Source organism: Rhododendron vialii, chromosome 2a, assembly GCF_030253575.1.
Source record: "Rhododendron vialii isolate Sample 1 chromosome 2a, ASM3025357v1".
In the NCBI taxonomy this organism is placed as follows: domain Eukaryota; kingdom Viridiplantae; phylum Streptophyta; class Magnoliopsida; order Ericales; family Ericaceae; genus Rhododendron; species Rhododendron vialii.
This window is the reverse complement of record NC_080558.1, coordinates 36,955,352-36,968,566: the sequence shown is the minus strand read 5'-3', so window position 1 is coordinate 36,968,566 and position 13,215 is coordinate 36,955,352. Positions and strand designations below refer to the sequence as shown.

Sequence of the window (13,215 nt, the reverse complement as noted above, 5' to 3'; positions counted from 1 at the left end):
ACTTTCTTTAAGACAAATCAATAATTTACAAAAATTAGGCGCAAAAATATCAAACACAAAAAAAGATTTGAATAAAGACAACAAAAAAAAGCCTCAAAAAACTTAGTGGAACAAGGTCTAATTACCGTTCAACAGGCGTGGGTACAAATATATCCTACAAACAAGCTGCGTTCACTTACCAAAAAAAAAAGTTGCGTCCCGTACAATGCAAGGCAAAGTATGCGTATCTTCAAATTCTATTATGTTATCCCTAAACGAGGAGATTTTACTGAGAAAAATTTGAATGTAAGTAAAAGTTTCGAAGTTGTTATACATTTTTTGGGGGGGCAAGAATGCTATCAATATGGATTTTCGTAGATTTATTTTTTTGAAAGAGAGCACCATGTATCATAGAATACTCTAACACGTGGTTTAAATATCAACACATATTCGGAAATTTTCAAGCATTTTTTACGGATATCAAATTCGCTTTACTCATCAACTGTTAATTACGGTATTTATTTTCTGATTAGAAAACATGAGAAATTATATACTTTTAATAGTAATTGTTTTTTTCAGGTATTTGACTATCGAAAATATTGGCTCTGCTTCCCACCGACTCCCTGGGCCCTGTTGGAATTTCAAGAAGAACCAAATTACTCCAAAAGAGAGAATTAGATATCCACGTGGACAAATCACCAGCGTCCATCTACCCGAACATGCTCGACTTTTAACCATAGGGTTTGAACTACGTTGTCCGCCCCTTTAGTATTTCAAATTTCAACTCCGACCGTTTGTAATTCCACTCTCTCTCTCTACTCTCTCTCTCTCTCTCTCTCTCTCTCTCTCTCCAATTCGAAGACCCTTCTCTGCTCGGATCTGCAATGCGCTTGGAATCCATCGAATGACTCTCTCTCCCATCGGATCACGCCGTTTCGAGCTTACTTGGGTGAGTCCTCTTCGCTTTATTTACTCTCCTAATCTTCAAATCGATTGATTTGCTTTCGATGTATTTAAATTTTTAGCTCGGAATTTCAAATTTCAAGGGCTACATTGGTATATCGAGTAGTACTCAAGTTACGTTGATGGATTTCAAATTTACTTTGAATTAGTTCTCCTCTTATTTGATCTCTCTTCGTTTTTTTTTTTTTTTCCCGTCTTTTTTGCCCTTTGGTAGGGTTTGTGTTTGGAAAGGATAATTGATGACTTGTTTCACTGGTTTGGATCTAATGTCCTGTTCGGTTGGGTTTTGTTTTGTTTTTTGTTTTAAATTCTCATTCGCAGCAAAAATTTGGTTCGCTCTCAATTACTGGAAAAAGATAGGGTAGTTTCTCAGATTCCGAAAAAGGTCTTGTTTCGAAAGTTTGTCAATGAAGGTTAGCTCTGTTACTCTGTATGGTTCTGTGCTCTAAATTTGGCCGCATAGGCCGGCTAGTCCCCGCCTAGGTGCTAGTCGGTGGTCCAACGTTAGGCAGCTGACTAGTTGACGCCTAGTCCCCACTTAGGCGCTAGGCGGCCAACTAGTTGGATTTCTTCTCCCAGTCCACACTCACCCCTTTTCTGCCTGACTAGCGCAAAGCCTAGCGATTTTTAGATCATTGGTACAGTTACTTTGGATGTTTTGGGTAATTAGGTAAACATGGTTTGATTTTTTAAATGATCTTTTTGCCCACAGTAGATTTAGATTTTTTGGCTTATAAATTCCATGTCAATCAAAATGATCAAGTCAGTGTTCGATTGGGGCTAGATTTCTTGGTTTGATTTCTGTAGTAGGTAATAATGTCTGATGCTCACTTTTTAATTGAAGCTGTACATTCAGTAGTTGTAGAATGGAGAATTGTGTGCTTAGTTCACTGATTTAGGTTCCAATGTGCAATGTAAGCCTGATTCATTTCTGATTGAGAGGAAAAACAAACCTTGTGACGACATGATAGTAGTCGATGTTGGGCTATGTTTTGCGAGAAATTATAAGGGTAATTATGCTGGCATGAGCAAAAGTGAATCTTATTTTTTTGTTGAGTGAATATTGTTTTGGGGAAGGTTATCTGTCCAGATGCTTTTGTCTTACTGCAATGAAATAAATTTAGGTCTCATGCTTCCTTCAATACGTCAAAAAACAAAAATAAGCTTATGCATATGAAGAGACAGTATTTGATGTTATTTTTGCCCACTATTCATAGTTTCATGTGTTGAATTCATCATAAAGGTTTTGCACACCAAAGGAAATTCTGATTAAGAAAAGATGAAAATAAAGCAAAGAAATATCCTGTTTTATTATGGATTTCTTCTCCTTCTACTTTTATGGTTTTCCCTGCAATCAGGATTTTGGGAAAGACTCGTGCAGATCGTATAATTTTTCTCCGCGACTTTCTTTGTGATTTTTTTTTCTTTTTGTGAATTAGTACATCAGGATATGTTATAATTTCTAATGCACTTATTTCTTTTATGACTTAGATTTTGGTGCTCTTTTACCTTTATGAGAAGGTAACTCCTGCTAAGACAAAGGGAACTTGATAATGATTTGGGGAAGAGATTCAAGAGAAAATTGTCGTCGAGCAGGAATTGGAGTATGCATATTTGCTTCCTTGTCAACCGATGATGGAAAGTGATAGTACAAAAACTGCTTCAGAAGCTGTTAGCAATGGTTCCCAGAGAATGCGACCTTTGCATGGGTATTTTTCATCAGAACAGTTTTTTGGCTTTCAGAGTTTTCATCTTTCACTTTATTATCAAGATTCTTGAGATACATTTAGTTTACATTATTCCCGTCTCATATTCCTTTATACCCTTTAGTCATTGAAACTAAGGCTTCCATTGTACCATCAGGATCTTTATCCTGCTTATTCAACATTCACATATTCACGTAATTGAGAATGCCAAGGTAGTGTTAGTAGGTTTTTTAAATTGGTGGGATGCTGTACCAGCAACCCTTCAGTGTGATACTTTTATCCAGCTAGGGCAATTTTTTGTGGCTTCATGCTTAGCACTTGAACTCTTACCAGCTTGCTTGTGTAGTGGAACTAATGTCAGTTGGCCATTGAGAACTCATAACTCATTAGGGTGACTTGTACATCTGTTAGACTTCTGTTAAAAATAGATTATGATAGTTCCTCTTTGTTTTTTGCCCTAAAGATCGACATAATATACCGTTTAAACAAGGCTGAACCCTTTGTTTCTAATGCCCCAAAAGATAAGGAATTGAAAACCGAAGAAGACCATTACAATTGCTAGCACTAATGATCTATCTCTTTTTGTACTTCCTAAACTTTTTTTGGCATTGATTTGGGAGAATGACTGTTAGGATGTTTACAATTTTTACTTACTTCTTGCTATGCACCATTTATAGGAGGACGAGTGGCCCCACAAGGCGTTCTACAAAGGGACAATGGACAACGGAAGAGGTAAATCTTTTTTTGCTTGATCTCTTTGACACGTCATCCTTGCGTGTATTACGGATCCAGGTTAACATGGTGTTATTCTATAGCCAAATTCTTTCCATATTTAGGAGCTTGAGTTCAAGAATATTTATGTCATTTCGTCGCATGGAATCTCTTGCCTATTTTGCAAAGCACTCATAACCGTATTGTAAGAGAAGCCTTTATAATTCTTTTTTGGTAACTTGTGCCATTTTTGAAATAGGATAATTTGATTGAAGTATGAATATAGTGACTCTTTTATGTTTTCGTCTTTCTAAGTGCCATTGGTTTGGCACATTTTTATAGCATAGGATAATTTGATTGAAGTGTGTGGGTGTGTGTTGTTCCATTTAAAATTGAAAAAATTGTCTATCATGAAACTCTTCATCACAATTTGCTTTGACAATGTTATTTTTTTCTCAATGGATTTGGGTCAAAGTTAGTTTGTACCTTCTCAGTATGTGTTACACTGGCCCATCCCCAAGCGGGTTTCCACTGGGTTGTGTCGAGCTTGGGCCATGCGCGGGCTCCCCCCAAATTCCAGGCCGGGCTAGGCATGGCCAATTCGCAAGACCCTTGTCCTGGGTGCGGAATTACCTGGCTTATGCGGGCTTCTTCCAGGCCTTTATTTTTTGTTCTTCCAACAAAAAGGGCTGGAGGCCAAGCCTCGGGCTGGGGCGAGCTTCACGAACTTGGGCCAAACCACAAGACCCAGGTCTACTTGAAGGATTTGTTTGCTGTGTTCGAGTGGGTGTATTTTGTTCATCTTATGAATTTATCCACTTCTTTTTCATTATATACAGTTCCCTAATTAGATGGTTTTTATTTTCTTTGCAGGATGAGATTTTGCGCAATGCAGTTGAACGCTTTAATGGAAAAAACTGGAAAAAAATTGGTAATATATTTAAATTGACTATTTTACAGTTGCATTATCATGTCAAGCAGATAAAGATAGATTGGACTCATTGAGTGACTGCCCTCTTGTTTTCTTTTTATCTGAGCTACATTGTTCCTTCCTTCTTTTTCTTCAGGATATCTAGTTTTCTCTTAAAACGAAAATAATTCATTTTATGATGTCATGTGTTCTCTGTCCATTGATTTCTTCCTGTAATTTTATCAGCTTTGTCAATTGTCAGACATGCATAAATCCTGAAATGTGGATCAAGTAAATCAGACAGCTATAGACATTTCCTTTCTCCAGAAATATCTGACTAATATGCCTCTTAAGTTGGAAAGTCATTGGAAGCTTCCATTTGATATAGACAATACTATTCTTCAAGCTCTCTTTTTAACAATGGTGTTGAATCTAAATGCTTGATTTAGACATTTCCATCAGGGTCAACAAGTACTGTATTGCCTGAGAAGTGTTGGCTAGAAAATCCAATAATTGTAATGTAAGGAGAAGGCTTTATAAACTGGTAGGATTAACTGATTTCAGCAAACACATACTGATAATTGGCTAAACTAGAAACTTGAAACCATTGATTGCATCAAATCAAGACAAACTTGATGCTTGGATGTGTGTTAAATTGTGGTTCAATTTCAATCATGCTTTCCGTGGTTTGATGCCATATCTGTTAATTTAACAAACTACGGTTTTACTGATGAGTTAGGAGATAATCTCGCATGCCAAGTGCCAAAACAATGACTAGCTCCATTAAGAATTATGCTGAAGCCACCATTTCTTTAGTTTGCTTCCGTCGAAAGGTGTCTTCCTACAGGTGCCCAAGGTGCATTGCCCATTTACTAGTTAGGGGTGGTTCAGGTAGTCTTCGAACTAGACCTACCACCACTGGTTTTTGTGTCTACCTAAACTTGTCTTCCTTTTTTACTCTTTGTTGGTTTAACATGCAGGTCCTAGTTTCATGGAAATCTAATATGGAAAGTGGAGATTTTGTGTGGGTGCTTGGATTTTGGGTCACTAGGTGGATTTAGTCCGTTTATTTCCTCATACTTCGAAGTTTGAAGACATATGAAAATTGAACATTGCTTGTTATAATGTACTTTGTGCCAGGTCTTTTTGTGCTGCATTTTACTTTGCAACAGTGCCATAGTTTTTCCTTTACTAAGGAAAGTGCTTGAAGTTGCTTACTTCTGAATAAATCAGCTCAACATAAGGGCTATCAGATATTTAGGCCAACTACGTGAATATCATTCTTTCCCAATTCCATTGTCAGCGCACCTCTTTATCTATGACTGGAGTTACATTTATTGCTAGATTATCGCGTTATTCTTACTAAACATGCAGATTCTCCATAGTTTTTGTTTTTAGTTGTCTTAAATGCCTTACACTTGTAACTTTTAAGGTTAATTTCAGCAAAATTTTCTCATTTTGTAGTGTAGTAGTTAGGTACTACAATTGATCATCTCCCATGTATTTGGTTTACATTCTAGCCATACAAATCATGATTTCTTTTTGTTAAAATTGTGCTTGCTGTAGCGGAATCTTTCAAAGACCGAACAGATGTGCAGTGCTTACACAGGTGGCAGAAAGTATTGAATCCGGAACTTGTCAAAGGTCCTTGGACTAAAGAGGTGAGGCATCTTAGTTGTTCCTTGATTGAAATTTTGCTGCTAATACTACTAATGTCAAATTCACCCTCCATAACATTTAAGTTATTGATTCTGTAGATACTAATATGTCCGTATTAATTACTCTCATATGTCAAGGAGGATGAAGTGATGATTGAATTGGTGAAAAAGTATGGGCCAAAAAAATGGTCTACCATTGCACAGCATTTACCTGGACGTATTGGAAAGCAATGTCGGGAAAGGTAAAGTTAGGGAGCTTCATTTTTTCATCAGAATGCTGAGGATTTTCTATGATTCCCCCTCTAATTTCATGCATATATAGGTTTGAAACGTTGAGGCACTTTTACAAGGGGAACTTATGGGATTTTTTTGAACTTTCTCAATCTTGTATGCTGCATTCTCCCTCATGTACATGGCTTGACCTTGAATTGCTCAATCAGACCAAATTTTGCTGCTAATACTACTCATATGGGTGGGAAAATCTTTCGTAGGTAACTAATATTACTTTGTTACTTGATCTCTATTTTGAAACACTAGTTCAGCATCTTTGCACATAAAACATTGCCACTAGTGGCAACTGATTTTGTTTTACTATATTGATCATTGAAGACTGCTGCTTCTTTGCTATTGGAAGTTCTTTTGCGTTTCATGCATTCCCAAGGATTTGATGTTTTAAGGTGTTTCAAAGCTGTGTTTATGTTGGTTTGGAGATTTGAGTAGCTCACTAGAGCATATTTTCTCTCCTTGGCTGAACATTTTTTGACCATGTTTTTATCTGTTTAGGGGATGAATGGTTTACTTTAATGCTTTTCCAAACGATTGCCTTTTGAACTGGTGGATGCAGCTTGATTAATGGTTTAATTTGCTTTTGTGTCTTGGTTCTTCGGTTATTGATGGCAACTATATGATGCATTCCCCCTAACATCAAACCATGCCTTTCCTAGGTGGCACAATCATCTTAATCCCAGTATCAACAAAGAGGCCTGGACTCAAGAAGAGGAAGTGGCTTTGATTTATGCCCATCGTCAATATGGGAACAAGTGGGCAGAGTTGACGAAATTCTTGCCTGGGAGGTATATCCATATACAGAAGGAAACCCAACGAATTTTGATTATTTTTACCAAGTTGAAACATGCTCTTTCCGTCATATTATACCTCTCTCCTTTCTTTTTGACTTCACATATACAATTTTCTGTTTTTTTTTTCTTGTGTTAAAGCTTTGTATCTTACTCTTTTTCTCAAATTTGTGAGCACGTCCGATCTTAGGTTAACATTAATCTTTAACATTTCGGTTGTTTTGAAATATCTTTCCCGTATGTCATCAGGACGGACAATGCAATAAAAAACCATTGGAACAGTTCCGTAAAAAAGAAACTAGACTCATACCTGGCCTCAGGCTTACTTTCACAGTTCCAAGGCCTGCCTCATGTCAGCCACCTCATCCAATCAATACCTTCATCTTCTTCAACGCCACAACAGTTCAGTGGAGATGACAGTGTTCCCAAAGAGGACACAGAAGCAGAGGAAATATCAGAATGTAGTCAAAGCTCAAATGTTGTTGGTTGTTCTCAATCTACAAGTGACATGTCCCATGCAGCGGCACAAACAAGAGAAGAATGCCTACTGGCAGAAGAATCTAGTCACGTAAATGATCCAAGCTCCAATCCGCCATCATATTGTGAAAGTTATAATATTGCTTTACAAGAAGCTACTTTTTCCATTCCAGAATTGGGACATAATTACCATCATGGTTGGGGAAGTTATGCAGGTAAAAATTGGCTGCTCAACTCGAATGAGTTACCAAACTTACCTTCATTGGATTTAGGGCAGGAATCATCAGAGTTCTTGATGCATTGTATGGGGGGCGATGAAAACCATGAAGTGATACCTCTCCCACTACAAAGTTCTATGGGTTTAAATGCTTCACCTTCTATGATCTTGGGATCCGATGAACCAGAGCAATTTTTGATATCTGATGATGGATATTGCAGGGTGATATACCCAGAGGCGGAGGTGGTTGGACACTTTACCTCTGGAAATCTCACAATATGCCCAGATACTACTAATTTCAATGGATCTGAAAATTCGTTGGTTTGTCAACCATTAAACTATCAGATCTCTGATGCCCTGTATTCTGAGATGTTAGGAAGTTCATGCTCTCAACTTTTTGCTGTGCCTTCACATCTTCCTCCTGATGATGGTGGACTTGTCTTTGGTAGTGATTCCAATCAGTTTAATGACCTCTCACATGAAAATCGGGAAGAGGAGATTGCAAAGAGTCCAAGTGATGGTTTTATCTATGCAGGCGACTCAGTGAATTCACCTTTGGATGATGAGGAAGATAATATGGGTTTGCAAGGTGAACCAGATCAGGCAAAGGAAACTTTAACACTAGTTCCAGTAGATGCTCCAGGACCGTCAAATAATATCCAAACTTGTTCTATGAATGAAAATTCAACTCTGTCAACTGCACAGAATGATACCGGAGCTTTATTTTATGAGCCTCCTCGTTTTCCAAGCTTAGAAATACCATTTTTCAGCTGTGATCTCATCCAATCTGGCAATGATATGCAGCAAGAGTACAGTCCTCTTGGTATCAGGCAACTGATGATGTCATCTGGAAACTGTTTTTCTCCATTTAGGTTATGGGACTCGCCGTTGCGGGATGATAGTCCAGATGCTGTGCTGAAAAGTGCTGCAAAAACGTTCACATGCACACCATCAATATTAAAGAAACGAAACCGTGATTTGGTGTCACCAATGTCAGAAAAGAGAATCGAGAAAAAGCTTGAGAGCGGCATGAATCATGAATCGTTTTCCAGTTTGGCTAGAGATTTTTCTCGACTGGATGTTATGTTTGATGAGAATGGGAGCCATTATAGAGTACCGCTTCTGTCTCCTTCGTCAAACCAGGTTAGGAAGTCCGGAAAGTCCACTTATGACAAGGAAAATGCCGATTTTGCTCTAAAAGCAGAAAAAGAAGAGACCAGAGATGCTATCATTGTGGAAAACACAAATTCAGAGACACAGTCTGATCGCAATCATTTTGAAGATAAGATAGAGCAAGGAACTGTTAGTTTTGACACTAAAACTGAGGGTGACCATGAGGCTGCGACCCAAAGTGTGAGTTTTATTGTACTTTTCGTGTATATATCGGATAAATAATTAGTTTTGAATATGTTGCTTATCTGTGTTCTACTCTCACCTCCTTGTCCGCATTTTCTCCACTCGGTTTAGTATCTTGAAATTCCTTCCGTCTCTGGTCAAGTTGCCAGACAACAAGTTGTACAAGAGTTACTGTTGCTAAGCAATAACCATGACCCGTGGTCTAGATTTCTAGTAATACATGGGTAGCTGCAAATACTCCATCTGTCCTATAATCTTGGTCCTTTTCTAGATGGATATCCCAACATCATTGCATATTCTAAAAAGTCTACAATATGTTCGTTTTTTCATTTCCTTTTTTCTTTTCATTAGAAGCTCTTTATATTAATTACTTATCTCAGGTGCAACAACCTTCTGGAGTCCTGCTTGAACATAATGTCAATGATCTGCTATTCGTTTCGCCGAATCACCTAAAAATCAAACCAGACAGAGCCCTTGGCGTAACTAGTAGAACTCCTGCAAATCAGTATTCTAGAATGTTGCAAACCACATCAAGCCAATGTGCTCTGTCAGAATCTTCATCAGGGAACCCATCATCTTTCCTTAGCCCTCCTATTGTCTCCAGGAAGAAGGATAAAAGTCGGCTAGTTACAGTTGTGTCTGCACAATCTGCTCCTGAATCAAACCCCCAGGAAATTACTGCTAGAAGTGCTGGTGTTGAAGGTTTGAGCATGTAAGATCTTGTTAGCTATCTTCTCTTTACTCATTATTTTATGATCGTTTTTACTCGTTACGTGATTTGTATAATGCTAGTCGGGAGCGTCATCTATTGTGTGATCACTGGAGTTGCCATTCTTTTTCATGAACCTTTTCTTTTCTCTGGATGAGGGCAAGTTGTGGGTTGATTAGAATCTTTGTTTTTAGGAAATACCAAAAGCACTGCACCTGTCTCTTTTATCTTCCTAAGGCTTTTGGTGGGGGTCGGACTTGTCAGGCAGCAACCACACGCATGCGCACATGCACACACAATAGCACAAGAATAAAGATCAAACACAACTGGATCAACATGGTTCCAAGGATGCCTCATTGCCTCTTAGTTGACTCTCGTGATTTCCCTACTTTGTTGAATGGAAGAAAGTCACGATGACGGCCCTTATGTTATCTGCTGTATATATACTGCTACCGTAACTTCCTTAGTTGGATCAGGCAAGTCAAGGGCTTTGAGTTCATTACTCAGGTTTCACAACCCAATAGTACTAAAACCAAAATCATTTCACATGTATATGAGTCTGTCTGCCTTCTCAATTTGCATTATTTGTGGTATTTTCCTGTTTCTCTCTAGTCTGTTAAAAGTACAATTGCAGATTGAAAACTACGTATTTGTACTGTTATTTGTTGGTATGCCTTTCTAACAAAGCTTCATTCCCAGATTTGGGGAAACTCCTTTCAAAAGAAGTATTGAATCCCCATCAGCATGGAAGTCTCCTTGGTTCATGAACTCTTTTCTGCCAGGCCCAAGGGTTGATACAGATATAACAATTGAGGTAGCTGAAGTCCTGATAGTTACTTCTGCTTTATTCATTATCTAAGATATATGAGGCCTGGGGACAGTTTCTTCATTTTCCTGTATCTTTATATTCTTCTTTAATTTGTTGCAGGATATTGGGTACTTTTTGAGCCCTAGGGACAGAAGTTATGATGCCATCGGGCTAATGAAACAGTTAAGCGAGCATACTGCAGCTGCATTTGCTGATGCCCAAGAGGTTTTGGGAGACGAAACCCCTGAAACAATTCTAAAGGGAAGATGCTCCAAGAACCAGAATTTGGATCAATTGGTATGATTTTGCATTCCCATTTCTCAAGAATTCTTTCCAGCATACGATCTACTATCTGAAAAATTCACTTGTGTCATTTGAGCCTTTCACAAAAAAAAATTGCTATATATAGGATAAGGAGTTATCCAATTCTTCGTAGAATTTGACAACTGCTACAAGTGGGGTAAGTGATGAAAATTAGGAAGCCAAGACTTCATGTCTTTTAAAGGTTTCAATTCGTAAGTCTATTTCAGGTCCTAAGAGTTCTCTCTTTCTCACTCCAAAGGTTACTGAAAAACTAGTTCCTGATGCAAAAAGGAGTGATTCTCCTCTCCTAAAACTGAAATCTAGTTTGAAAATGAAGTCTATGCATTGACTGGAGATGCACTTTTATTAATTCACTCAAGAAGCTTGTTAAGTCCAAAATAAAGTAGCATGTTCTTTGATAAATAAAGAGAATTCGGTCAATAAAGCTGCAGAAAAGAAACCTGGTTTTGATGCATATTTCTGGGACTTGTTTTTCCTATAAAGCTAAAAATATATCAGATACTTGTTAAAATTTGACTGAGCTGCATAATACATCTATTGTTTTATACCCTTTTTCAAGTTTTTCTTTTCTCCTCTGGAATTTTCTGCAGACCGAACGCCGCCTAGATTTCAGTGAATGTGAGACACCTCGGAAAGGAAAAGAAAAGGAAAAGGAAAACACGAAAGAAAAAGAAAGTGGGAAATCTTCAACTGCCTTAAATTTCTCAAGTCCCTCTTCCTACTTGCTGAAGGGTTGCAGGTAGCAGATTTTTCTGACCATAGTAGCCTACTGCTGTAATATGTCAAAGTCCTTGTATACATATCTCTGTATTTACCTTTATCTGTATTCCATTCTTTGTTCTCCAGGAAAATTACAATATGGATTTCAATTAATTTAAATGAGAAAAGATGGTTTAATGAATTCTGATTTCATTCTAAATTTCACTTTTCTTGGGCTCATCATGGATAATGGTTTTTGACGGAGACAAAATGCAAATCCTTTCCCCCTTTCTGTCTGTCTCCCCTTCTAAATGGTAGACAAACAAATTGTGATCACACTTCTTTTTTTCAAACCAACCTTGAAAATCCATTACCTTAAATGTTAACGGTTATATATTTTTTCTAAAAAAACCCAATTATGTGAACTCAGCTCGTGATTGTAAAAAATAACAACCCAGTAATGTCTCATGTAATTTTTATGGTACCCCATGTACGATTTGTGTGCTTTATGATATCGCCACCAATCGCAAATTGAAATTAGGTCTAGTCCCATCTAATTTTGAGCATTAAGCGTCTGTATCAAAGCTAAATGATTGGAACCATCAACTTCGAAGAACTTGCCAATAAGATTACCAGAAATCGGTTTGATGGTAGGTCTTTGCGTGAAATTATACAATAGTCCGGGAGTCCCGCCACGTAGTATTGCGGACCACTTTATAACTCCAAATTCTTGTGGGGGTCTACCACTAAGCGAATGAACTGTACAGGAAGGAACGTGTAGTTGTAAAGTGGTCCAAAGTACCACATGGTGACACTCCTGAACTATTGAATAATTACTCGTCTTTTGCAATCTGAAAGAAAAAATGGACAGTTGAGCTTCAAACCAAATTTGGCTACCCAACTTTTCTCGCACAAATGCCATTTTGATCACATGGTTAACTGTGTCGCCCAAAACTATTTTTGGCACCATTGATCTCCATGTCGAGTTCTACAAAGTAAACGGTATTACAAAGTAAACAATAGGCGAGCAATTCCAGTTATTTTTCTTAGCCCAGAACAGACCCAAAAAAGCTCAATACTAGATGGAACAAAATCTAAAAGACATTGAACCTGAGCCCTGTCCCATGAATCGCAACCCCTCCGCGCTGACTTGAGGCAAGTATTAAGATAAAAATTTAACACAAGTCAAAAAATATTCTGAGCCTGTTTATCAAGCCGAACACTTTTTGAAGGAAAGATCCAATAATTATTACTCCTAGAGTGAGAACATGTGTGCTTATTAAACCAAGTTTGAGGCAAGAAATTAACAAGGTAATCTCACTGACGACTGTGGTCGATAAAATAAAGTTCCACACCAGAGCTAGTGAAATTACAGAATTAGGTTCACCAAAAAAAATAAAAAAAAATAAAGAATAAGAAATCTCAGGCCTTCAGATTTTTACTCATGTCCAAAAAAAAAGTTCCAAATATCGTCCCTTGGGTATCGTAACACTCGATGACATTTTGAAGGCCCAATACGACGATTTTTACTTATGTCCAAATGACCCATAAACATACACCAAATGTCAATGCATTTTACTGCAGTTACACAAATGACGGGGACAAAATTAAAAGCAAACAAA

The 13,215-nt window shown here is 37.7% G+C and overlaps 1 protein-coding gene across 3 annotated transcripts; it reads left to right on the top strand.

Annotated features, from left to right (window-relative positions):
• The first annotated feature begins 743 nt into the window (after positions 1-743).
• LOC131316410 (transcription factor MYB3R-1-like) lies at positions 744-11,795 on the top strand. 3 transcript variants are annotated; one of them, XM_058345757.1, is made up of 12 exons: positions 744-928; positions 2,434-2,651; positions 3,326-3,380; positions 4,233-4,290; positions 5,836-5,930; positions 6,066-6,169; positions 6,872-7,000; positions 7,253-9,050; positions 9,434-9,765; positions 10,462-10,576; positions 10,691-10,867; positions 11,485-11,795. In XM_058345757.1, exons 2-12 carry the CDS (start codon positions 2,575-2,577, stop codon positions 11,635-11,637), a joined length of 3,093 nt encoding a protein of 1,030 aa, XP_058201740.1. In that variant the 5' UTR covers positions 744-928; positions 2,434-2,574; the 3' UTR covers positions 11,638-11,795. The 3 variants fall into 3 exon arrangements, with proteins under 3 accessions (XP_058201740.1, XP_058201741.1, XP_058201743.1); XM_058345758.1 differs by lacking the exon at positions 744-928 and adding an exon at positions 1,263-1,355; XM_058345760.1 differs by lacking the exon at positions 744-928 and adding an exon at positions 1,624-1,752.
• Positions 11,796-13,215: the final 1,420 nt, after the last annotated feature.

Coding starts and splice junctions, on each gene's coding strand:
- LOC131316410 (XM_058345757.1), top strand. CDS start 2,575: ATGATGGAAAGTGATAGTACAAAAACTGCTTCAGAAGCTGTTAGCAAT. Junction 6,170..6,871: donor GGAAAGCAATGTCGGGAAAG/GTAAAGTTAGGG, acceptor TGCCTTTCCTAG/GTGGCACAATCATCTTAATC. Junction 9,051..9,433: donor ATGAGGCTGCGACCCAAAGT/GTGAGTTTTATT, acceptor TACTTATCTCAG/GTGCAACAACCTTCTGGAGT.